At 36.4% G+C, this 27,462-nt stretch overlaps 1 protein-coding gene across 2 annotated transcripts in view; it reads right to left on the reverse strand.

Annotated features, from left to right (window-relative positions):
- Positions 1-27,462, reverse strand: part of ETV1 (ETS variant transcription factor 1) — a 97,471-nt gene that overhangs the window by 59,506 nt on the left and 10,503 nt on the right. For both annotated transcript variants that reach the window (XM_069586638.1, XM_069586640.1), the window contains one exon: positions 25,408-25,461. In XM_069586638.1, the coding sequence (XP_069442739.1) occupies positions 25,408-25,461 (54 nt within the window). The remainder of the gene's footprint in view (positions 1-25,407; positions 25,462-27,462) is intronic.

The raw sequence follows: 27,462 nt of genomic DNA on the forward strand, positions 1-27,462 counted from the left end.
AAAGGCTGAGCAGGATCTATTATTATTCCTAGCTGAGTTGGAAGATGCCCACACTACCTGGTGTTTCTCAGTCTAGCATGAAGAAGTCCTGAGGGTGGTCATGACAGATGGCCAGAATATCCAGACGCCTAGGGTGCTCTGTCCTCACTACGGTGCGATCATGAAGACAGGTCCTTCTCATAGGAGGGACAGAAAAGGGTGGGCTCTTTCCATCCTGCACTGCTGCCTCCTCCATCTCTCCAGAACAACCCCCAGAGTGCCAGCCCCTGCAGACTAGATCTCTAACAAGTGGTTCAAAATGGGCTTAATATATTCTTTGAAATCTACTGATTAAACAAAGGAAGCAGACAATAGACAATAGAAAAGAATGAAGGCAATGGCACCCCACCCCAGCACTCTTGCCTGGAGAATCCCATGGATGGAGGAGCCTGGTGGGCTACAGTCCATGGGGTCGCACAGAGTCAGACACAACTGAGCGACTTACATTAATTACTCTACAGACCATAGTAACATAAAAAAAAAAGTAAGATGGTATTTCATTGCCAAAGAAGACTGCCAATTACTAATATGCCTGTCATCAATTTAGAATAATAATTACTAAAAAGACCAGCAGTTTTCCATAATTTGTAAGTTTTACTCACTAAGAACATGTAGTCAAATAAATAAGCTTTTATGAAATTAAGTGTTGATATAACCACTTTTCTCCAGTATTTTTTTAAGCAATGAAATAAATAATTAGTGATGCAAAGATTTGCTTAAATGAATTTATTATCATAGTCTTCAAAACTAGGGCAGTATAATTCTAAATTTAGAATTCATCTCACATGTAATCGTATGAACTAGAAAAGTCTTTAAATAAGCCCAGAGTTATGAAAAGTGGTACACAATCTATAAAGTGAATATCCCCAAGAAGACAACTGAAATTCCAAACCTATATTTCACACCCACAAGTCTAAAAAATTATATCATAGCTCTGTTTCTTCAAATGTTTGGGCCTTACTTCTAATACTAACCTCCTGAAAAGAATCTTTCCATTTTGATTTGATGACCCTGTATTGCTTGAAAGATTCGATTTTGTTTCAAGTTAGCGAATCCTCACTTTTGATTCATAATTTCAACATACTTTTCCTCCAGGCTGTATGTGAAAACAGTCAGAGTCTATAATTTGCATGGTCTTAAATTGACCACTTCAGTACCAAAATGATACACCAGATAAGCAGGAGGCAAGACTCAAATGACTGAAGTACACCTGCAGTATTCTGATGTCACTCTCCTGAAAACATGATTGAGAACAATTCAGACATTATTTGCCATTTGGCTCCTTGTTCAAAACGACCCCATCGGCAGAAAAAGTTGAAAATATGGTCTGAATACCAGAGCTAGGAAAGTTTGCCCAAAAAAAGAAAGGCAGCTGGCTAGAGCCAAAAAAAAATTACCTTTCAGTAAATGCCAATAAAACTTACAGGCTGCCAAAATAACAAAGATAGAGTAATTACAAAGGCAACTTTGCAATTTTCCTGACAATAAACACCTTCTTAGGAAGAAATCATCTGTCAGTTGGCCTCAATGGTTATAGCTGTTAATACTAATGAGGGTAAATCCCACAGACACATTTTACTTAAACCAACCAGTATGTAGCTCAAAATTTTTATAACTTCTCCCCCAAAATAAATTTGGAGATTTTCTTTAAACTTGCTCTGTAATATTTAATTCAATGTATTCTAGAGCATTTTGCATAAGAAATGACCATTTTTACAGAAAAGCTCGCACTCAAACTATCTTGCCTACGGTGAAAATTATTTATGTAACTGCACCAGATTAAGAATGCTCCCCAAGAAAGGGAGATGCATGAGAGATAAAAGAAATACCAGGATTTGGGAGTCACATTTTTTAACCTCAAAATAATCTTTAGGAAGAAAACACTGTTTAATTATTATGTAGAAACCTTTAGAAAACTACATATTATTTTTCATACAGCAGATAATATTGTTGATCAAATTTCCTTATGTAAATCCATGAAGATTTTTCTTTAAAAATAAGAAGCATAGCTAAGTAGCAGTGTCTGTTTTCAAAACTGTGACAAGATCATCAGCATCTCTAGATGCCAATCAAGCCCTTTTTTCCATTTTTTAACAACAAATATCAACTTAAAATAATCTATAGCACAGAGACTTCCCTGGGGGTGCAGCAGATAAGAAGCCACCTGTCAATGCAGGGGACATGGGTCAGATCCCTGGTGTGGGCAAATTCCATATGCCTTGGAGCAACTAAAACCCACGGGCCACAACTACTGAACCCACATGCCCTAGAGCCTGTGCTCCACGACAGGAGAGGCCACTGCCATGAGAAGCCTGCACACCACAGTGAAGAGTAGCCCCCACCTGCCACCACTAGGGAAAAGCCCACTCAGCAACGAAGACTCGGCAGAGCAGAGATGAAAACTAAACAATTTTTAAAAGTGTGTAGCGTAAGAGTGATATCAAAACAATAACTGTAAAAGTCTCTACTGACACAGGCCCAGCCTTCATCAATATAATAAACAAACCAGTCAAAGGCTAGTAAAGAAAACCAACCAAGAAAGCCTTGGATAGGCTCACCCTAGGTCATGGAATAAATAATCAAGAGATACCACATAAAATACTGTATATGAGGAGCTGATTTTACTTTCAAATGTTGCAGGAAGCAAATGTAAAGGATCAGTATATACACATATCTCATTTCCACAAATAAAGAATATAATCCCAAGAAAACAGTTATTGGAATAGAGTTTCAGAATTATATTAGCATTTTATAAGTGATTTCGGTAATTTTTTTAACATACTCATTTTTTATAGATAACTTCCTTTGAATATGTTTTTCTTACAAAAATGTATTACATGATAGATTATAATTTTTTTTCCTAGAGGAACACATCTTTAATTTTTAATCAGTGTAACAGTTGGTAGTTATGAATCACAAATGAACCAAGTCAGTACACAATATTACATAAGGAGTTTAAGAGGTTACTCTTGTACACTTTCACAGTCTTCACAATGAACAGTTACTGAGAATGACTTTATCCATGGATATCAATTTCTTAAATCTGATTTTTATGCCCCACAACCCAATTTATTTTAAGACATATTTATATAAATTTACAATTAAATATGACTTAGTTGATATGATCTAGAGATATATAAGAAGCTTCCTTGGTGGCTCAGACAGTAAAGAGTCTGCTTGCAATGCAGGAGACTTGGGTTTGATCCCTGGGTTGGGAAGATACCCTGGAAATAGGAACCCACTCCAGTATTCTTGCCTGGAGAAATCCATGGACAGAGGCCATGGGGTCACAGACAGTTGGACACGACTGAGCAACTAACACATACAGGAATATACAATTGTTAGAATAGCTAAAATTATGAAATCAAGCATTATGCAACTATTTACACATGCTGAACACCTAAGACATTTCCTTAATTTTCATCTTCTTCACAGTATTCCAGAAGAGCTTCTTAAATGTGTTGAAAATTATCCCCCAATTTTTATTACACTTCATAGAGTTGTTGCTATAACTTCCCAGCTGCTAGCTCGAAGAATGTCTGTACCTTTATTTCCTACTCTAAAGCCTTTCTACTGCAGGACCCCACAAGTGCATCCTGGAGGCCACATTACAGGGGAAAACGCCATGAAATACGATTGTTCTGGTCCTTCAGGAAACCACCCCATCTGACAGAACCAAGATTTCTCACCAGCTACTAAATTTGGCTCCAGAGCCAATAATGTCATGGCAACTTTCCAATGTATATTTTTTTAGTTTGACTTGCTAACTGCAAATAAGGGGAAATTAGATTATCATCTTAAACATAACACATTGAGCATAACTGGACAGCAGTATAATACAGGTATTATTGGAAATAGAAAATCATAGCATGGAAGCAATAATATTTCAATATTAAAAATCCTTTTACATTTATTTTGGGCAAAGCATTCTGTGGTAACATCAAAGAAAAATGAAAGTGTTAGCTGCTCAGTCATGTCCGACTCTTTGCAACCCCATGGACTGTAGCCCACCAGGTTCCTTTGTCCATGGAATTCTCCAGACAATAATACTGGAGTGGGTAGTCATTCCCTTCTCCAGGGGATCGATCTCTCCAACTCAAGGATTGAACCTGGGTCTTCTGCACTGCAGGCAGATTCTTTACCATTAGAGGCACCAGGGAAGCACATCATTAAAATACATATCAAATCATACTAATCCTCGCACAATGTAAGTCTTTATGTTACAATATATAGATGCACGAACCAGTTAATAAATTATCCACTAGATTGAATTTTCCCATAAATTTCACTTAAATATTATCTACTAGTCCTTGTGGATTTTAACAATTAAAGATGTAAGATCCATATAAATGTATCTCCTTGCTTAAATGAGGTGGTATAGCTGAACAATCAACACATTCTAATGTTTAACTGCTTTCTTTGAAAACTGTCAAAACTATGTCTGGTGCTATGTCACCCTGAACCATCTCTTTAAAATTTGCCTTTTGAGACGCTTAGATGTTAACAGCAAGCCCATGTGAATATAAATGAATATTATAATGCTTGCTGCTGATCACAAATTATACAAGAATGATCATTTCTCTACCACTTAGTGATCAAAGAGGATGACAAACATTGACAACAAACAGCATGTTTTTTCAAGCCCCTGAACTATTTACCAACATAATACAATGTAAGAAACTCACAAGCAGAATGAACTTCTTTTTTAGATTTCCATTTTATGTTGTATTCTGAAATATAACCTCATTCTTTAGTACACAGAGCTCTGTCAATGCATCTGTTATAACTGCAGGTGTAAAGTGACGATAAGGTGTGTCTAATACTGTCACCAGCTAACACATTTGGCAGCTTATATTAGCACCAAAACACACAAAGAATTTATCTAGCCCTTTTTTGTAATGGATAGCTCTAAGAAACTACAAAAATATGCAGATCAAAGAGGACTCAGTACTCTTTCCATGTGTGCAAATAGAAAAGATGAGCTTTGGAAAAACACATGGACACCACCTGCAAAACAACTGTATGATCACAAACACAACAGGCCTGGTTTGCATTCTCCACCTCACCCCTTTGAAGTTAACAGGAGCCTTGTAAACTGAGGGTGTGCAGAGGATAAATATTAAGTCAGATAAAGCTTGATTCCCCTCTCCTGTTACAATGCTTGCATTTAAATTCTTAGCCACTGCACATTTCTTAGATTTACCACATTAGATTCCACTGATGGGATTAAAACAGTTCTGATAGAGGTGCATTACTTAGTATGTATGTTTTTAAAATATGGTTAATGACAGTGTACCTATCTGCTGAAACATATGTACAAAATATATATATTGTGCATGCCCCTTGGCCTTTTTCTTTCTACTTTCTCTTCCTCAATAATGTGACATCTAATTGCATGCTTAGAAATTTCCAAGTTGGCCTGTTTTTCCTTAGGAATAAACCCCAAATATACCTGATTGATTTTTGTTGTCTCACAAATGTTGCCTTACTTTGACCTTCAAACTCCGTCTCTCCTGCTATCCAATGACACTTAATCTCCAAATACAACTGCCTTTCTTCCCAAGGGATGGAGAATGTTCAAATTTCCTGCAGAGAAATTAACACCTGGCCTTAATCTAACCTAATGGGTCCTCCCATAATGACTGGGGAAATCATACACATCATGAAGAGCCAACTGGGGTGCTAGATGCACAGAAATATTGAAAATTAGGCACTAAGGAGGATTAAGTGCCTAATGACTTGGGCATCAACTTCTAGTCACCATGGCGAATTCTCTTGCCCCAGTAACCTTAGTCCAGGCACAAAGCTCTATCTGGAACAGTGTAGGAAAGTGGTTATGGGTGTAAACTTGAGAGTCAGATCTGTAACCTGGTCACTCTATGATGATAAACAAGCCACTTAACCCCTCTGTGCCTCAATTTTCCCACCTGAATAAAAGGAGATAATAGCTCACAGTACACAAGGTTGTTGTAAACATAGAATAATACATGAATACACATATAAAGTGCTTAGAAAAGTACCCAGCACACAAGGAGCACCGAGCAAGTATTCACTACACCCCGTGAAGGGTGGATAATCAGGTTCACTGCATTTCATGGGTCATTTTATTCTAAGGATCTGATTTCTAGTTCCAGGTCACGTTTCATTTTCTTCATGCAGGCATTCTTAACTATTCCAATTTACAATAATCTCTTACTTTTAAAAAAGCTATAGAATTTATGTAGCATTCTTTTCATTGTTAGTCATACAGGACTTTTCTTAATTTTATAATAATGATGTTAATTATGAATACCCTGTTTAGTTTTATTCTTGTTCCACACCTATAGCATCTTTGCCACTGAGAGCCTTTTTGTAAGCTCCAGGAAGCATTGGAGTGGAAGTATTGGGAGATTAAGTGACTTGCCCAGGTCACTCAGCTAAAAGTAGCAGATTGAGGTACTGAGCCTAACTAGTTAGGATCCCAGAACCTACAGTACACTCTTCGTGGCTATGTTAACTTCTCACTGTACTGTATCTTAACCATCCCAGACATCTTTCACCCTCTTCTTCCAAATTTCCTAGTATGTTTTTTTGAATTCAAGGATCACAGTTTTGTTTTGTTTTTTAACATACCTTGATGTGCACAAAAACTGTATTCCACATAAATAAAGACTTAAATATTTTTCTGTCTTTATCTTGGCACCATATCTGTGCAAATAATTCACACGATTTCTAAAATAGGATGACTCTTAACCACGGTTTAAAAATGGTTCCATCTACGTATCACACAGGGAACTATAGTCAATATCTTTAATAACCTATGATGGAAAATAATTCCAAAAATAATGTATGTGTGTATGTATAACTGAATCTCCTTACTGTGTCCCTGCAACATTATAAGTCAACTATACCTTAGTAAAATAATCTATTAAGAAAAAAAATGGTTTCATCTGTCCCACCACCTTTTTTTCCAATTATGAGTCATAAATACACTGTTTATCTTTCTTAGAAGAAATACTTCAAGCACTGGGCATAGACAACCTACCACACAAACGAGAGAAAGTACGGGACCTTTCACAGTTTTGTAGGATAACAATGCTACATCTGTAGTGCTCCCTCCTTCTGGGTTGGTAATGGAAAAAAGGGTGAGATCTTTACTTTTTAAAGAACAATCTATTCATGGTCTCTATCTAGGATAAGTATATTACCAGCAGGTGGTAGGCAGCGGGAATGACGAAACAAACCAAATTTCTTCACCACTAGATCAACCAAATGCAGTCATTTTAATTATTTTTAACTATATAATTAGTCCTACGATTCTGAAACTGTCACTGGTAGCTTAAGAAATCCTCTGGCCTCAAAAGAATATAGACACTGATAATGTCTTCCTTCTACACAGATAGTGAGTTATCAAATACTAACCCGTATACCAAAACCTTGATATAAGATACCTCATTTAATTATTACATCAATCCATTTACTTTCCCCTTTACATACAAGGCTTAAAAAAGGTAACTGGCCCAAGATCCCAAATGTGGTAAACTGTGCAACTTCCTCAGTGATCAATGCAAATAAATAGAGGAAAATAACAAAATGGGAAAGACTAGAGATCTCTTCAAGAAAATTAGAGATACCAAGGGAACATTTCATGCAAAGATGGGCTCGATAAAGGACAAAAATGGTATGGACCTAATAGAAGCAGAAGATATTAAGAAGAGGTGGCAAGAATACACAGAAGAACTGTACAAAAAAGATCTTCATGACCCAGATAATCACAATGGTGTGATCACTCACCTAGAGCCAGACATCCTGGAATGTGAAGTCAAGTGGGCCTTAGAAAGCATCACTACAAACAAAGCTAGTGGAGGTGATGGAATTCCAGTTGAGTTGTTTCAAATTCTGAAAGATGATGCTGTGAAAGTGCTGCACTCAATGTGCCAGCAAATTTGAAAAACTCATCAGTGGCCACAGGACTGGAAAAGGTCAGTTTTCATTCCAATTCCAAAGACAGGCAATGCCAAAGAATGCTCAGACTACCGCACAATTGTACTCATCTCACACGCTAGTAAAGTAATGCTCAAAATTCTCCAAGCCAGGCTTCAGCAATACGTGAACCGTGAACTCCCTGATATTCAAGCTGGTTTTAGAAAAGGCAGAGGAACCAGAGATCAAATTGCCAACATCTGCTGGATCATGGAAAAAGCAAGAGAGTTCCAGAAAAACATCTATCTCTGCATTATTGACTATCCAAAGCCTTTGAATGTGTGGATCACAAGAAACTGTGGAAAATTCTGAGATGGGAATACCAGAACACCTGACCTGCCTCTTGAGAAACCTGTATGCAGGTCAGGAAGCAACAGTTAGAACTGGACATGGAACAACAGACTAGTTCCAAATAGGAAAAGGTGTACATCAAGGCTGTATATTGTCACCCTGCTTATTTAACTTCTATGCAGAGTACATCATGAGAAACGCTGGACTGGAAGAAACACAAGCTGGAATCAAGATTGCCGGGAGAAATATCAATAACCTCAGATATGCAGATGACACCACCCTTATGGCAGAAAGTGAAGAGGAACTAAAAAGCCTCTTGATTAAAGTGAAAGTGGAGAGTGAAAAAGGTGGCTTAAAGCTCAATATTCAGAAAACGAAAACGAAGATCATGGCATCTGGTCCCATCACTTCATGGGAAATAGATGGGGAAACAGTGGAAACAGTGGCAGACTATTTTTTGGGGCTCCAAAATCACTGCAGATGGTGATTGCAGCGATGAAATTAAAAGATGCTTACTCTTTGGAAGGAAAGTTATGACCAACCTAGATAGCATATTCATAAGCAGAGACATTACTTTGCCAACAAAGGTCTGTCTAGTCAAGGCTATGTTTTTTCCAGTAGTCATGTATGGATGTGAGAGTTGGACTGTGAAGGAAGCTGAGTGACGAAGAATTGATGCTTTTGAACTGTGGTATTGGAGAAGACTCTTGAGAGTCCCTTGGACAGCAAGGAGGTCCAACCAGTCCATCCTAAAGGAGATCAGTCCTTGGTATTCATTGGAAGGACTGATGTTGAAGCTGAAACTCCAATACTTTGGCCACCTCATGCAAAGAGTTGACTCATTGATAAAAAAAAACCCTGATGCTGGGAGGGACTGGGGGCAGGAGAAGGGGACGACAGAGAATGAGATGGCTGAATGGCAGCACCGACTCTATGGAAATGAGTTTGGGTAAATTCTGGGAGTTGGTGATGGACAGGGAGGCCTGACATGTTGCAATTCATGGGGTCGCAAGGAGTCGGACATGACTGAGCGACTGAACTGAACTGTGCAACTGAAGATTTGAACCTAGACATTTGGGCTTCAAAGTCATTGTGTCACCTTGTGAAATTACATCTACTGTTTAAGATGTTTACTTTACTTAGTGCTTGAAAATCATTTTATGTTAATAATTTCAGGTTTGGTTTTTTTTTTAATACGGCTAGAATCTACTTTTCTTAAATTTAGCACGCAGAGCCCAATTGCTGGGTCAAACACTACTGAACTGGTAGAAGTTCAGTCATTCCCTAGCTAATTCATTCATTCTATTTTATAAGGAGGACCTTAGGTTATTCACAACTTAAGCAACCAATTAACTTTTAAATGTGCTTCCCCAGGCCTTATCTAAATCCGATATGGCTTTCACTGCAAGCAGTGTGTTACAGCAAAGGTCCTGGGGGTTAATTTTTATTATTTAAATAAGAGATGATCATAAAATTAGCACCCTTCTAATATAGTTCTCATCTTGATTATTGCTATTTAACTGGTGAAATATTTTCTTCAGGCTGAGTGAACACTATAATTATTATTGCTTTGCATTGTAAAGGTTGCATCTTAATTGAAAAATCAACACTTTTTTTCCCTTTCAATAATACATCAACTTCAAAAACAACAAAAACATTGAAATGCAGGCAGTTTTCCTAGACCCACAGATTAGGGTGTCCTTGATCAACCAGAGTGCATAACCCATAATCTTAAACATAAGATGTTAACTGATCCTATAACTGGGCCTTTTTTTCAAGTAGCAAATGTTTCCCGCTCAACCTTCTGTTTATGAACCCTTATGGTCAAAATGACAATAGGTTTGTACAAATACTTCCAAGTGTCTCCTGACAGCATCCCTGTGGATATACGCTGAACTATTAGTGTAACCCATACTAAAAGACCAAATTGCTCTTATACAAATTTACAGTATGTTTCAATAAACAGTTAAGTAAGGAGGTATAGATATAATTTCTGAATATGGCAAAGACAAAACACACAATACATAAAGGTAAGTTATTCAAAATGAGTACATTCATGAAATATTGCAATGATTTTGAGCAAATTTCGGGAGATAGTGAAGGACAGGGAAGCCCAGTGTGCCGCAGTCTGTGGATTCACAAAGAATCGGACATGACTTAGCAAATGAACAATAATATGAATTGTGTGTTTCGTATATTTCATATATAGTTGTGTGTATATAGAATAAAACCATACCTAGGGCTTTCTCTGTGTTAGTCATATTATAATCATTCTGTAGGTGTCCTCAGGGTATTAGATCTAGGATCTCCTCCCACTTGTGAATACCAAAATCCTAATACCCAAGTCCCTTATATAAAAGGGCACAGTAGTTTATCACTCACTGATTATTACTTACATATTTTATGTAAAAATACACAAGTTATCCTAAAATTCAAGTTACCCTAGGGGATGAGAACCTTATTATCCAGGTTTTATTTTGCATTGCTTATACAAAGCACACACCAAATAAACAGAGATCTGAAACCAAGCATCCTAGGTCCAATTCCTTGCTCTTATGTAGTACACTGCACTTGGTTCGTTGAAAGGATTCTATATTTATATTACGTGGGGTAATACATATACCATGTATATGTATTTAGTGTCTTCAGCATTAATACTATAAAAGAGCTGAATAAATATTTAAAAAAAGTTGTACCAGACAAAATGCCAAATGTAGTGTTCAATTAATTTCAGGACAATATTGGAACATTTTTCTGGCCAAATTACACAATGTCCAAAGAGATATAGTGTTCCAAATCAAAATTTAAAAATTCTCTTTGGAGCGCTTTATTATTTTGTTAATCAAACATCCAGGATTCCGGAAGCTGCAGGCTTATGTAGACACAGGACTTAACCACACTTCTACAATTCAAAGTATGAGGGTGATTTTCATAGGGTAATAAGGAACTGAAAGGGCTGTCTATTCCACCTTTGTTTTCCATATATGATTTATTTTGGATATTAAGTTATAAATTAGAAGACATCCATACACAATAAGAAACTTTTAGATGTTTTCCATATTTCCTTTAACTTATTATATAAACAAATTTATGTATGTATATATTCATATTACCAAAATACTTATATGTTTTTAATTCACTTGCCCAGTGGTATCATTTCAATGAATGATGGGTTATTGCAATTTGTCTTATGGGTATAAGAGAAAACACTACAAGATAAATTTTGGCTCTGCCATTCACGATTGAGACTCACGTGAGACTCACGTGAGACTCACGAAGAGACTGGGAATTTCATTAAACCTGCATGAAGTTGTCTGCTCTGCCTAAGTCCCAGGGCTTTTGCGAGGTACAAATGAGATGTGGGTGTGAAAATAACCTATGAATTCTAAATTGCTAAACAAATAGAGATTAGTATTATCACTAATATTGCTTTTAAATTTCATTCTTTAGCATCTAGCATAATGCCTGACTGTATGAATATTTGTTGGCTACACTTATTTTTCATTATGGAGAAAAAAAGCAATGGTAGGAATTCAACCAAGAGAAAAGGCTCAAGATGCCAAATCTTAAGATTTTTAAGCTATTATCCATTTAATAACAATTAATAGGAAAATAAGAGGTTTTTTTCTGATATCACAATTACAGCATTTGAACCTTTTTTTATTTCTGCATGTGCATTTATTGAAAATTTACCTTAGAGGTTTAGAAGACATCATAATACCAGTTCTGACAAATACAGGTTTTATACATTTAGAGAGAAAGAGAGAAAGAATTACTGATTAGAATTTGGGAAAAAAAGTAAGAAAAATCAGAAAAATATTATAGATAAAATCCAGATAGACATTTTTATATGTGGATCTTATGTGTACATCAGACACACTTCATAAACTCTAATAACTGCCTCTCAATACACGTAAGAAGATAGGGCTATACTTTCCACAAGCACATTCTTCAAACCTTCTGAAATTGCCATTTAAAAGCTAAGGGCCTAAATTTCCACTTTGATCAATGAAACAGGTTTATCACTAGATGGGATGACTGAAGTTTATTGATTAGCTGATAACCTTCTAATGCACCAGCCTTTAATCTGACATAAAACTGTGAATGAAAGTAGAGCTTTCAGAAAGAAAAACAAGGTTTGGTTGCCCAAGAAGGAAACAAGAATGTGGGGCTACTGAAGAAGGCAAAAACATCCTGAAAGATGGAGCAGTAACATCCAGTTACTTGGCTTTCCCTGCAGTCCTGTGAGCAGAGATAACTGAGTCATCACCTGATGCTATAGCCCCAGTGCCAAGGACTGAAGAATCAAATGAAATCAACATAATAGGCTGTTGTGTCCATAAACTCAGAGAAAAACAAGCTCAAACAGCAGTAAAAGCTCAAAAAAGCTCAAACTTCTTTGCATGACCACTATTTCAAAGGAAAAAGCTCACACTACTGAAGGGTTTACTTCAATGTTATCCATACATCTTGTTAGGAAAGAGCCACTTTTAACCAAGTCCAGTGGCCTTTGGAGGATTTGACAGAACTGCTGGCAGCTCTGTGTCTGGAAGACAATCTAAGAAGAGTATATCATGCTTTAGGATTAAATGTCAGTGTTAAAAAGTTCAGAGGGAAAAGTGGACAAAGCAGGGTGGGGGGGAGTCTATATTTTTTTTTTGATCAAAACATTTCCAGAATTTTATAGTGGTTTATAGATTCTTGATTATACTTATTTAATGTGAAAAGCCTAAGTAATAGTAAGCTAAAAGGAGAAGGAAATGGCACCCCACTCCAGTACTCTTGCCTGGAGAATCCCATAGACAGAGGAGCCTGGTGGGCTGCAGTCCATGGGGTCGCAAAGAGTCAGACACGACTGAGCGACTAAACCACCACCACCACAGACACACTAAAATTAGTGCAGATACACAAAAGACTGGTATAGAGATATTGTAATTAAATTCATTCTTCCATCCAACAAATAAATATTTGTGCTAATAAGTCTGCAGAACTTAAAAGTACCTTCTTTAATAAGAAAACGGTTGAGAAAAAAATATTTTCTACTCCAATGTTACAGAGAATTCAATAAAGAAAAATTCTCCAATAAGTGAAAGTGCCTGGGTTCGTATAATTTTTACTTGCTGTCTTCCCACTTTGGCACAAGTATGAGCATACACTTTCTTTTTAAAACCAGAGACAGCCCAGTAACATTTTTTTTCAGTTTTTCATCTTTAAAATAAGACTGCTAATATCACTAACCCACAAGCTGCAGCTTTGGGATCTTCATGAACATTTAGTACTATTTTGGCAATTCCATCAACACTACTACTGTGGCTAGTACTATTTCTTCTAACTCTGCAGCTGCTAACTACAACTACTGTCTTAATTACCCAAGCCATTCTTCCCCATCCACCCTCCCCCAATAAGGAAAACATGCCAGGTCTGAAACATTTCTGAAGTCAAAACCTGCACATAAACATGAAAATATATTGTCATAAATCTCTCAAATGCTAGATAAGTAAGATAAAATATTTGAGGAAGAGGAAAAAAAAAAAATCACTGTAACCTTGATAAGAACTGGTATAGTTCCCAAATACCAAGCCCTCCCACCATGCTTTCCGGCTATTACCTCACATCAGCTCACAGAATATCTTTCTTGGGGCAAATCCCTATAAAAAAGGTTCTCTTTGTCTCCCTCAGCTTATCACACCTTGATAAGGAGAATTTGCAAACAATATTGATGTTCCCTATGAAGAACATTCATTGTTTGCGATGTACATTTTTTCCAAGATTAATAACAGTTTTGAAATCTTTATCAGTGGGCTAAGTTTGGGCTCTCGGGGAAGGGAGATCTCCACAGAGAGGGCAGAATGAGGGTGTCTGACCTCTCGAATCTCAATCATGTACCTTGGTTACCAGATTATTTCACATCCTAGATTTCTCTCTGTATAAAATGGGAACAATACCAAGTTACTTAAGATTATTTGTGCTAAATAAAGATTACTGAGAAATGTATTGTGAGATATGAGTCTTAAGTAATATTTATCAGAGCGCTCTTATCTGATAACTGAGACTTAGTTCTAATGTTACTTAAGTGGAAACAGCTTTCCATTATCCCTCAAAGAAAAATGAAACACAGGAAAATAAAAGCAGATATTTGTACAAGATTTTAAACAATGCAAGCTACCTCTGAATGAATGTTTTCAAAAAGAGTCTAAGCACCCAAGAAGCTAGTCATTCAGTTCAATATTCAGTGAATACCCACAACATGTGAATTATACAAGGATGAGTAGGACATGATCCATTCTCTACAAGCCAATTGAAATCATGTTTAAATTGAGATGTATACAAAGCATCTATGGGCACACGGAAGTCATCAATTCTAAGATAATTAAGGAATAAAGGACAAATGAACTGAATCTTAGAGAATGAGTATGATCTCAAAAAGTCAAGGTTAATACATTGTATACGGTAATATACAATGTATATTATTAACATGAGGGTACACAAACTTTAAAAAGCCATAAAAATATCTTCTTTTAGTCAACCATCACAGGAATTCAGGTTTAAGAATAAAGAGGTGTGAACACAGAGTCATCCCCTGGGAAATCCATGGCTACCACTTTAAGCAGAGTGCTTTTTGTGGAAATAAAGTTTGAAAAAACACCCAAGGATATTTTCTTCAGAACAGACACAATGATTGTGCATACACACTGACCCCTGATACAATTGCACATCCCTCAACATGAGATGAGTGAGACTTTATATTAGTACACTTGGTAAGAACAAAAGCGTCATGAGAGTAGAGGTAATTTTTTTCTGGTTTTCCCACCACTGTTATCACCAATGTCTGGATCAAAGCATGGTATATAATAGGCTTAAAACACATTTGTTGAATGAATAAATCTTTGGTGCCTTACAAATTTACTTAATGGGCTTCCCAGGTGGCTCATCGGTAAAGATTCCACCTGCCAATGCAGGAGACACATATTCAATCCCTGGGTTGGGAAGATCTCCTAGAGGGGGAAATGGCAACCTACTCCACTATTCTTGCCTGAAGAATCTCATGGACAGAGGAGCCTGGCGGGCTACAGGCCATGGGGTCACAAGAGTGTGGACGCAACTGAGCACAAGCACGAAATCTATTGAGCTCAGTTTTAATATAAAACTATATAGACATGTGTACCAATAACTAAGTTAAAATCTCATAAGAAAAATTAAAATGTTTACCACTAAGATTTATTATTCATATTTCAATTCATAAAAATGAATATAATGGATACAGCTCACATTTGTAAGCATATACAAGCACTCCAATTTTGCAAACAGAAATATGAATATAATATTTTCCTATACACATCAAGGAAACAATCACAGTTCAAAACCTATTCCACAGGATCTGATAATTATGCTTAACATGACCGTAAATCCAACAAACAGGAGTAACTGAAACAAACCTTGGAGAAGGCAATGGCCACCCACTCCAGTACTCTTGCCTGGAAAATCCCATGGACGGAGGAGCCTGGTAGGCTGCAGTCCATGGAGTCGCTAAGAGACAGACATGACTGAGCAACTTCACTTTCACTTTTCCCTTTCATGCACTGGAGAAGGAAATAGCAACCCACTCCAGTGTTCTTGCCTGGAGTATCCCAGGGATTGCGGAGCCTGGTGGGCTGCCATCTATGGGATCACACAGAGTCGGACACGACTGAAGCGACTTAGCAGCAGCAGCAGCAACAAACCTAAATGGTTTAACAATGTAGCGTCTACAGTAAAATGAACTTTTGGCTAAAACTTAGATTTAAATAAGCTTTAAAGACGGCATACAAAACCATTCCACAAGTAGTTTTTCTTAAAGTTTAATCAGACATTATATAAGTAGGATTTTTAACTTAGCCATTCCTGACAAATTCTCAATAAATACATTCTTGAGTTAACAACAGCCTCAGCTAATGCCAAATCACAGTAATACTTGTTGGGGCACAATTCATTAGATTTAAAAAAGCAACTACATTAAATCAACCACTTTTACTTAGTGAAACACAGCACAAACTCTCATTAGGAGAAAATTCAATAACAAACAGAAGCAAATATGCCCTATGCATATTAAGCAGACATTTAACATTATAAAAGGGAAAAAATGGAAAAAGAATGATATAAATAAAACTCCATAAAAACACTAAACATACAATTATAACAGAAAGATTCACATGGACTAGTTTGGCTCAGATTCTCTCTTCGTGTCTCCTTTACATCTGATTACATAAAATTTACATACAAAATTTGGTGGCTCAAAAATGTACTTACTTTCATCATCATTTTGGCTTTATTTGTAAATACTAATCAATGTTTTTTTTGCTTTTTTATTCATCACTATACATAAGTGTCTTGCATATATTAAAAATACTAGAAAAAAAGAACATAATCTTAGTTCTACAAATAATTTTCCACCTTCATCCCTTACCTAAATTTTCCAATAGATACGGTTTGGCTCTTAGACTAATAAGTCCAGTTACTGCATAACCGTATACTTATTTAATATTGAGTAAAGTTCAACCAAAGAAGGCACAGATCACTTTTCTCAAAATAATTTTTTACTAATTATAGGCAGGGTGACTGGAAAGTATTTGTTGACATAGTCCCTTTGAGCGTGTTTCTGAAGTTAATTTCTAGGATACTTTGTTATGCTGAAGGCCAAATTAAAGAATAAATAAAATCGGAAACAAAAGGCAAATATCTTGGCTTGTGATATATAATTTTAGCTGTCAGCTATAAAAACCCCAATTTTTTTTGGAGGGGGGTTGTTTTGCTTTGTATTTTGGTTTTCATTTTGGCTTTCATTTTGGCATTGAGTCTCAACTATCTGTCTTACGAAGAATAAACTGGTGAAACCAAAAACTATTAAAAATATCTATCCACTAGAGTATATTTTAATAAAACTGATGCAACTTTTTACTTGTAAGTCCATAGTCATCTACTATAATTTCTATTTATACATTTCCCCATTACTTATGCTTTTCCTAAAGTTCATTTTTTAATGCAAGTAAGCATTTACCATATTTAGATGTTACTTTCCTTTTTTCTCCCTTGAGTGTAGAAAAAAATGTCACAGAATCATAATGTGGCATGAGTCTGAGAGATTATTTCTTTGTCATTTTATGTTTAAGTAAATAAAGGTTTAAAAAAAATAGGGCCAAGGTGTATAATTTAGATATAATTTAGATTTTATTTCTTCTCTTGAATTCAGTGGATTTCTGGTGGGTTATCTACAATGAAAATTATTGCAAGATGCAGCTTATTTTCCATTGGGTTTCTATTTTGATTTGAAAAATATGTTCCTTATGAAACAGTCATAGAGAAGGAAATGGCAACCTTCTCCAGTATTCTTGCCTGGACAATTCCAAGGACAGAAGAGTCTGATGGGCTACAGTCCATGGGGTTGCAAAGAGTTGGAAATGACCAAGTGACTAAATACACTGAGTGCATGAAACAATCAACAAACTAAAAATTGTTTTTGCTGAAAATGTGGCTGCTGGACTCCAAAATGACATACATAGGGTAGATGTGCACTACGAATGTCAGAGTGAGCTCTCTGGTAAGAAACTTTAATGGAGGTGCTTGGAACAGGACAGGGCCCCCAGTGTTTGTTTTTTCCTAACCAGATTGGGAAGATTCCAAGTTTACTAGGTAGCCTTCTAATTGAATTGATTCTAGGATGACAGGGATGAACAATCAGCAATGACTCTCTTACAGCTAAAGGTAAGAGAAAATAAGTAGAAAATAGTCTTTGGAAATAGAAAATACAAATAACTCAAGCAAAAATGAAGAAACCACTTCAATAATATCATTTTTATATGGACTTAATTGCCTAGTATTTTCAGTAATAATATGATAAAATATTACTTGTTAACATTTTCAGAAACTATATCTATTACATAATGAATTGTGTTCACCTTACAATTTAATTGCAAAAAAAAAATGATGTTGCTGCCTTTATTTTACAAATAAGTAAAGGACAGAATAAAAAATTGTCTAACCTTATTTCCATAGAAGGCCTGTATCAGAATCACCTAACAGCTCATTAGAAATTCCAGGGCTCAGTTCCAGACTTAAAAGGTCAAACTCTCACAGGACTGGGACCATGATGCTGTATTGAACAAGCTTCCCAAGTAATTCATGTTTATACTCAAATGAGAATAAGATTACTGTACTCATATAAAATTATATAACATGACTTTCAGGAAAATAACTTAAAATTTACCCCAAATAATCATCTATCTGAACAGGGCAAAAGGAAAAAATATAAAGTTGATAAATCAATAAGTTGCAGTACAATTACATCACTTAGTATGTGAGCTAACTACAAAGGGAAAAAAAAATGGTTGCCTCTACAGAAGAGGAGTGCGAAAACGGGGAATGATCTGACTTGTGCTTTTTCTCCTCCTCTATCAATATACTGCTTTGATAAAATATTTAAACTGTTAAAATAAAAAAAGCAAAAGACATAAAACAAAGCAACAAACAGACCAAGAACAGCCAAACCCACAACAAAAAGCACACACAAAGCGAACAGCCTTCCAGAGCTGGAGACGGCCGAGATCTTAGGCGCACAGATGATCTTAGATGAAAAAGCAGGAGACACTTCACCCTTCAAATGGATAGTTTGAGCCTGATGACAGCAACATACTCAAATTTTCCTCAGAAAATGTTTAAAAAGAAGACAAGACACAGTTGCAAAATCATGCACTCCAATCCCAGAAATGGAATTCCTCTGGGAGTGCGTGTTCTTGCTGTTCAGTGGCTCAGGCATGTTCACCTCTTTGGGACCCCATGGATGTAGCCTGCCAGACTCCTCTCCTGTCCATGGGATTCTCCAGGCAAGAATACTGGAGTGGGCTGCCATTTCCTCCTCCAGGGGATCTTCCCAACCCAGAGTATAAAACCCTTGTCTCCTACAACAGCAGGCGGGTTCTTACCACTGAGCCACCAGGAAGCCTGAACGTGTACGCACCTCTGGTGAAAAAGAGAAATGAAAGACAAAACCGTCCTGTCAAATCACATCCAAAAAATGATTGGGTAAGAAAGGTTTCAGAAATCGTCACAAAAAAGTAAACTTTATAAAGTACTCACTGTCTACGTAGAAAGGAACAGAATGCAGGAAGGTAGCTTAGCAGAAAAGAAAATTAAGAAACACAAACCATAAATGGAACTTTCCAATCTAGGAAATACATGTTAATATGAAAGGAATTATTCAGTTAGGGTCTGCATAGACCTGTCTAACTTCAGCTTTTTTCAGAAGCAGATTTATACAAGAATCTGTTAAGGTATTTTTATCTCTACTTCACTGCAAAAGGGATCCAAAGTGCTATTCTTAAAAAAAAAAATTCTAAGAAAATGAAGTGCAGCTATGAATTTAATTTACATACACAAAGTATCACCCATACAATAATAACTTTAAACAGTTAAGTCCCCACACACTGGTTTGTCTTTATTTTCTGAATGGGTCACTAGTACTACTGTGTTACAAATTTCAGTTAAAGTAAAGAAAACTGCAACTTTTTATATTTACTTTCATAAATAAACCAGAGAAGAATCTAGGCAATATTATTCCTTTAATGACATCCTTCTAATTGACTTGCATTCCAATGTTTTTTCTTGGATATAAAGGAAAGAAGTATAGTTACAAGGAATTGTGCTACTGGGAATTGTGCCTAATCCTGGCTATACCCATGGGAATGTTCTGGAAGAACGTAAAATGTAAATGTGAACATCATCTATTGTGTGAATCACTGTAGAAGAAGCACAAAAAGAACTAATGTCATCAAATGGAAACAAGCTAGTTAGAAAAATAATAGCACAACTTTGTAAAGGAAGAAAATGAGGGGTGGTAGATTTCAAAGGATTAGCTATATAAAAATATTTTATTTAAAATATAAGGTTATCAATGTATTGTATTTAAAACACATGATTTACAAAAATTCAAGGTGTACACAAACTTGTATCTGCTTTGGAAACATAAGGTTGATCTATATTCTAAATACCCTTTCAATTCTCTTTTCTAAAGAGTATAATTCCACTTCATCTGGATGAAAGCATATCCTATAGTTACTCTGTTTTTGTCAGCAATGTCTGAATTCTGGACTCATTTCTAAGAAACAATTTGTTCAAGCCACGTAATTGTTTTTCTTAGCATCCATTCATTTCCTAGGATGGGCTTGTAGGTGGTTTTTTGTTTGTTTTCACTTGTTTTCATGTCTATATATGATTCGAAAGTCAGCATCTTTGAAAGGTTACCAGACTATAGCATGACATCATTAAAATTCCAGGTTTCTGAGTGAAATGCTTTATAAACAAAAATAAGGAACCTTCAGGAAAATTTTTAGAAAAATACCCAAGTGTTACAGTTTAATTTCATTTTTCAGATTTTTTGAATGCTCTGGTCACTACTCTTCTATATATGTTTATATGTGTTACAGTCAAACGTATGTTCTATAATACAAAGTTGGGCAGAAATTTGCCATTCATTCATCTAGCCTACATTTACCAAACAGCTAAAGCAATAAAAGCAAAAACAGAAGCATTTTATTTGATTGAGGTATGTAAGGAAATCTGATTATTCACAATGGAAAAAAATAGCCCCATAGAATTAATAGATGGGCCACACAGAGAGGATGTAGCTTCTTTCTGCTCCTAGAGATAGGGTCCCTCTGCTCCACTAATCTCCAGACAGACAAGTATCAAACAATTATAAAGGGCATTTAGAAGACAATATAGCCTTTCAGTTCCAATATTTGATAAACTTCTCCACCCAGAAATCTTCTTTAGAATCTAATCCATATGCCTTATTCCTCTTTTAAAATGATATCCCTCTTATTCCATCCTCAGTAAAGACTGAAATTAGCAGGTCACCATCATCAGAACAATAGTCCTTTATTTCAATGAAGCTTGAATAAATTGCACTTCTACTTTCTTTTTTAGTGGACTCTTTCAGATTTATTTTTACTCGTGTTTATAGGTTTCCCTTTATAATGACGTTCTTTATTCAGAAGTCCCAGAGCCATATTTGTTAAACTGTAAATATTCACTAATTGAAGGAAAATTTCAGCATTCTGAAAATGCCTGGATACACATTCATGGTTTCGGCATGTTTTCCAGATGAAAGCTATATATATTCTTTAAGGCATGATCATATGTTTATACCTTAAGAAAGGAATTGGGACTTTGAAAATACTTGAATGAAAATAAGCACTAAGACGCTGATCATGGTTATGACAATTTTACTTCCTGTGCTTCTAAAACAGGCCAGGCATACGAAATATGACATGCTCCTAATCCTCAAGAAGTTCACAGTCTTACTGACGTGTATCTAAGATATAATAATAAATGAAACATACAAGATGTCATGAGTCTTAACTCTGCAGGCTAAGGATGCAAAGAAAGGTCAAGAAAGATCTCAGTATGATGAAGTCTCCACTGAATCTGAAGCTGGAGATGCCACAGACTGCAAAGAAAGATCTTAAAAATTTTAAACAAAATGAACATGTGCAAAGGTAAAGAGGCATAAAAGGGCTCACTCTTTGAGGGAACTGAAAAATTAGAAAGCTTCAAGTTTAGAGAATGGGGAGGGACAGGGTACTGGGAAAGCAACAGTTAAATCCGAAAAGGTAGCCAAGGCCCAGGACATGGAATAATGTTCTGTACAGCTAAATTAGAATTTTGTGCTGAAAGAAGTTCAAAGAAAATTAACAAAGTCAGATGGCTGTGCATCAGTATCACTGCAGAGAGCAGAATGGAAGGAAATCTGAAGGCAAGGACCCCCATAGAAAGGCTGACTCACAAGTTCAGTGGAGGCAGAATATGGGTGTGAATTAAGGTAGCGAAAGAGAAATGGAAATGAGACCATGAAATTAAGATACTCCTGAGAGGAGAGGTAGAATTAACAACTTGGTAACCAAAGGGAGTGATGATAAAGAACTGGGAGGGACTGAAGATAAATTAAAGGTTTTCCGCTTGGATTGGTGATGTCATCAACTTAGGCAACAGAAGTTGAAGAGAGATGCTGGGCAGAAAAAAATGGAAGATTTCACTGTTGGCCTTAGTGAATGTGAACTCGCAGTGAAGCCTCACAGTGAAAACAGGGGGTGTTGCGTAAACGGTGTTTCATGCTGATGCTCAGCTGAGGGTGGAAGGGATGAGTCCAGAGGTGCTGCGTAGTTCTAATTTGCACAAGGACCCCAGTGGGGGATCAGGGGCAGATATTCAATAGACAGAAGCAGACTGGAGACCAACCCTACAATAAGCATTGTAGGAGACCTATTTCAACAGAACCGTGCTGACCACTACAGTAGCCGATAGCCACGTGTTCACATAAATTTAAAATCACAGAAATTAAATAAATTAAATATTAACTTCTTCAGACTCATTAGCCACATTTCAAGTGCTCAGTAACGAATCTGGTGGGTGGTTACTATACTGAATGGTATAGATATAGACCCTTGGTCTATGGAACTGTGCAGGCACGGCATATGAAAAAGAAGAGGAAAGGCTTGCAGACAAAACCCTGGGCAAGAGAGAGAAGGTAGATACGTGATGTGAGGAGTGAAAAGTGAAGTCGCTCAGTAGTGTCCAACTTTTAGCGACCCCATGGATTGCAGTCCACCAGGCTCCTCCTTTCATGGGATTTTCCAGGCAAGAGTGCTGGAGTGGGGTGCCATTGCCTTCTCCGAGGAGTAATCAGAGGAGTAAAAAGAGAAAGAAAAATAATCATACGCTGTGAACCAAGAGAACTGAGTTCAAGAAGATGAATTAACCAAGAATATGAAAAACTTAGAGAGGGCAAAAAAGGTGTAAAGAGTTATCTTTAGGCATTTGTGAAAGGTGAAAGGTTAGTCGCTCAGTTCTATCTGACTCTTTACGACCCCCATGGACTGTAGCCCACCAGACTCCTCTGTCCATGGAATTCTCCAGGCAAGAATACTGGAGTGGGTTGCCATTCCCTTCTCCAGGGGATCTTCCTGACCCAGGGATTGAACCTGGGTCTCCTGTATTGCAGGCAGATTCTTTACAGTTTGAACCACCAGGGAGCAGAGTATTAAAATTACCAATTTTTTCAGATGTAAAGTGACTCCATGAGACTAACTCTCCCTCTCAGATGACAGGTAGAGTATTTAGAAAGAACTCTGGTTCCTAACAGGAAAGGACATGCAGAAATGTGACTATTCTCTTCCTACACTTTATCAAAGAAAGGGAAGCCTTGCCAAGCTGTTATCCTTAGCCATCATCTTTCTGGGAATTTCTGAGTCTGTAACAAAGGTCTGTATCTTAGCTGAACAGATTTCTGGAAATCCTATGTTTAATAACTATGTTCAGACACTAAACAGTACATAACATTATTTTCTCAGATTAGAAGTTAAATTGATAGAATAGCAGGTATCAGGGGCTGGGGGCAGGTAAGTAGGGAGTTAATTTTTAGTAAGTACAGTAGAGAGTTTCAGTAGAAATCATGAGAAAGTTCAGATGAATAGTGTTCATGTTTGCACAACAGTGTGACTGCCCCCAAGTGTTACTCACTCAGTTGTGTTCACTTCTTTGCAGCCCCATGGACTGCAGCCCACCAGGCTCCTCTGTCCATGGGATTCTCCAGGCAAGAGTACTGGAGTGGGTTGCCATGCCCTTCTCCAGGGGAATCTTCCTGACCCAGGGACTGAACCCACATTTCCCACAATGCAGGCAGATTCTTTACCATCTGAGCCACCAGGGAAGCCCCACACTGCACACTTAAAAATGGTTCAAAAGGAAAATTTTCTGGCATACATATATTTCACCACAAATGAAAAAGAACTTTAATGGTGCTGAACTAAACTATGTAAACTGGGAGAGAATCTGGAAGAAACCTCTTACAACCCTTGACACCTGGGAAACAGAAGATTTCAAACATAAAAGTTGAAAACACTGCACACAAACATCTGTTACTCAAAGAAACGTAGGTATTTGTATTAGATTTATGATATTAGGTGTGAAAATACGAGTTTGATAAGTTATAAGGTATTAAGCATCTGTTGTTGCTCTTGCTACTGCCTCCTGTGAAACTGTCAATGGTCTGGAAAAATGAAACAAGTTAGAGCTTTAAATGGTGCTAAAAGAACAAAAATGACACTTTTGTGGCAGTCGAGCAGTTAAGACTTCCTGTTTCCAATGCAACGGATATGGGTTCAATCCCTGGTCAGGGAGCTAAAATCCCACATGAGGCACAGCACAGCCAAAAACGATAAAAAAATAAAAAGTAAAATAAATAAAACTAAGGCAGGGTACGCCATGTTCATTTAAAAAAATTTTTTAATAAAAAATTAATAAGAGAACAAAATGTATTAGATCAGTTTTAAAATCAGAATGGCATTTATACCCTTTTCTTTACTATTCATATCTCAGGCCAATAGCTGCAGTTTGCTAATAGAGGCAAACCATAAATATCAGAAGTAAACTCTGAGGCAACCATGTTTATACAGGCAAAATGCTCATTGGGCTATTAGAGGGGTAGAACCCCTGAATCACTTCTCTTGTATCCTCTGAAAGGCCCTGGAGTGAGGCTCAGGGAAAGAAACACCGAAGGGATTCTAAGGGAAGCCAATGGCAACTTTCATTTGTGTCATTGTGTCCAGGAAGCAAATAATGAAGATAAAAATGAAATCCAAGCAAGTGAATATTCATTAATGTAAAATAATACAGTAAGCCAAAGAATGCTTGTTCCAAGATTTTTAAGTCATACAACAAATCTCGTCAGGATTTTAACTACTGACTGTCTCCCATCAGTATTCCGACTTTTCCTGGTGGACCCACTGAAAAGCTGAAAGTAAACACCTGAGCATTCATGGTTCGCACCCTGCTTCTCCTCCAAGGATATTAACCAAATAGGGAACAGGATCCTCTTTTAAGCCCAGCCAGTTTTCCCAAGCTCTGTTCAGATCACAGAGGAATTCTGCTGTCTCAACCGGACAAATACAGTTACCTCATGATTGTAAGCTGAAAAGGCACAGACACAGAACCAAGAACAGACACTGGAAGAGGAGACCAAGCCCAGAGAAAGAATAAGAGGAGGAAACAAAGACAAATTCAAGAGATGAGTCACACGGTACTTACAACTTTCAGCCTGGTAGTCTGGCACAAACTGCTCATCATTGTCAGGTACCTGAGCTGAAGGGGGAAAAAAAAAAAAATGAAAAAAGAAATTAAGAGAGAAACTGCCAAAGTGTAAAGAATGTCAAGTAAAATCTCTCATGGGAGATTTTTTTTTAGGTTGAGACCAAACCTACGATTATTTGCCAGTGAGTTCCTATTTCAAATGGTATTGACAGCAAAATTCAAGAAGGGAAATAGAAGCAATCATCAATGTCAACCAGAAAACACATATATCAGAAAGAAAATGGTGGCAGTTGTAGTTCCTCGGCATTTTACTTGCCACATGGAAATAAAAGAAACATGAAAATAAAAGCAGCTATAGGAATTCTATTAGCTGCAGTGTTTTTGGCAAGAATGGAGTAAGAAGTATTTTAATTCGCCTACTGCCGATGTTTAAGCAGCCCATTTAAATTTATCACAGAATTCTTTCAAACGATGTGTAGTTATTACACAAACCCCTCTGCCTTTTAGAAATGTCTGTTTTCGATGTGTTTGGCCTACTGCTAGACTACCATAATTAACATTTGCCCGAAATTTGGCCAAAAGATGTGATGAAGTTTTTTACATGAAAGACAGTCATTGATTTTGGTCATATGGAATAAAATATTATATCTCAGTGATTATGGTCACAATCATAAAAATAATAATTAATAAAAATAAACCTCATATTTTCATTCACAATATTTTCCAGGTGACCACTCAAGACTAACAAAAAGAATATCACTATTTCATCAGTCATAATGTCAAATGACTTCCCTGTCTTTAGTAAAGGAATAAAACGATGAATAGCAAGAACTTAATGTGTTCAGCAATCAAAACAGAAGTATATTTTTTACTTCTAGAATATTTTTATCACAGTTAATTCAGGCATCAAAATAACCTATTCCAAATTGACATATCACAAAAACAAGTTTCCATATACACACAAAAATATGCACAATTACACACATACAAACTACATAAAAGTGGGGTCACTTTTAATTTGGCAAAAATATAATGAGTTACCATCCTAATTAACTTTAGGTATAATCTGATTGGCTAGTATTATTTCACTAATATTACCTAATCCTGAAACTTATCTAATCAAGTCATATTAAAACAGATGTAATTTTTTTAAAGTATCTATTCTGTATGAGGAATTCTTATGAAAATAATCAGTCTTTGTTGAAAAAGTTTGGGGTTGGTAATAGAGTTAAGAAAAAATCCATATAAAGAGAAATTCGATATTTAAAAAGTTCTATATAAGAAAGAAACACAACATACACACAATTTAAATGTCTAGTGTGTCAGCTTATTTAATAGGATTTAAAAAAACATTTGTTGAAAAAAATTTGTTATATATCAAGAGCAGAATAAATGATAATCTTGCAAATTGCCAAAATATATGCAGCAGGACATTCAACTATTTTCTAACAACTTTCTTCTGTTTACCAATACTTGAGTTTATTACAGATAAATTACGTTCCTTGCCACTAAAGGAAATGAGACAAGTTAATAACTTTTTTTCCAAATTAGAACTGATGCCTATTTCACCAGTTGGTACTGGAGGAAAAGGTTTATTTGCTTCAGGTTCCACTAACATCTGATACCAAGGTTAACCAAATCAAGCAACTTTCAAATCATTTTTCTGTGCTCTGCTGTGTAAACTGTGCAACAGTGTTAGAACTCCATTTTAGTCATCAGTTTAACAGTGATAATACATATTTTTCATGAAGACTAAATGAAATAGTCTAAACACAATGCCAGTCACAATACCAGATACTCAAAAAATGTTACATATTTTCTTCTTTCCAAAACTCCACCACCCACCATTTTTTTCCTTTCATACACAAGTACTACTAAAATTACTACAACGCAAGTTTAGTATTTTCACTTCTAATGAATTAGATTGGAGATGGAAAAAAAATCACAGCTAAAATTTGTACATTAGTATTCTCTTAGTTATAATCATTTTTTGACATTGCAGTAAGCCTCATTTTTCTCAAAGACTCACAAATTATGTGGACAAATGTCCTT

This window comes from Ovis canadensis, chromosome 4 (assembly GCF_042477335.2).
Source record: "Ovis canadensis isolate MfBH-ARS-UI-01 breed Bighorn chromosome 4, ARS-UI_OviCan_v2, whole genome shotgun sequence".
Taxonomy (NCBI): Eukaryota; Metazoa; Chordata; class Mammalia; order Artiodactyla; family Bovidae; genus Ovis; species Ovis canadensis.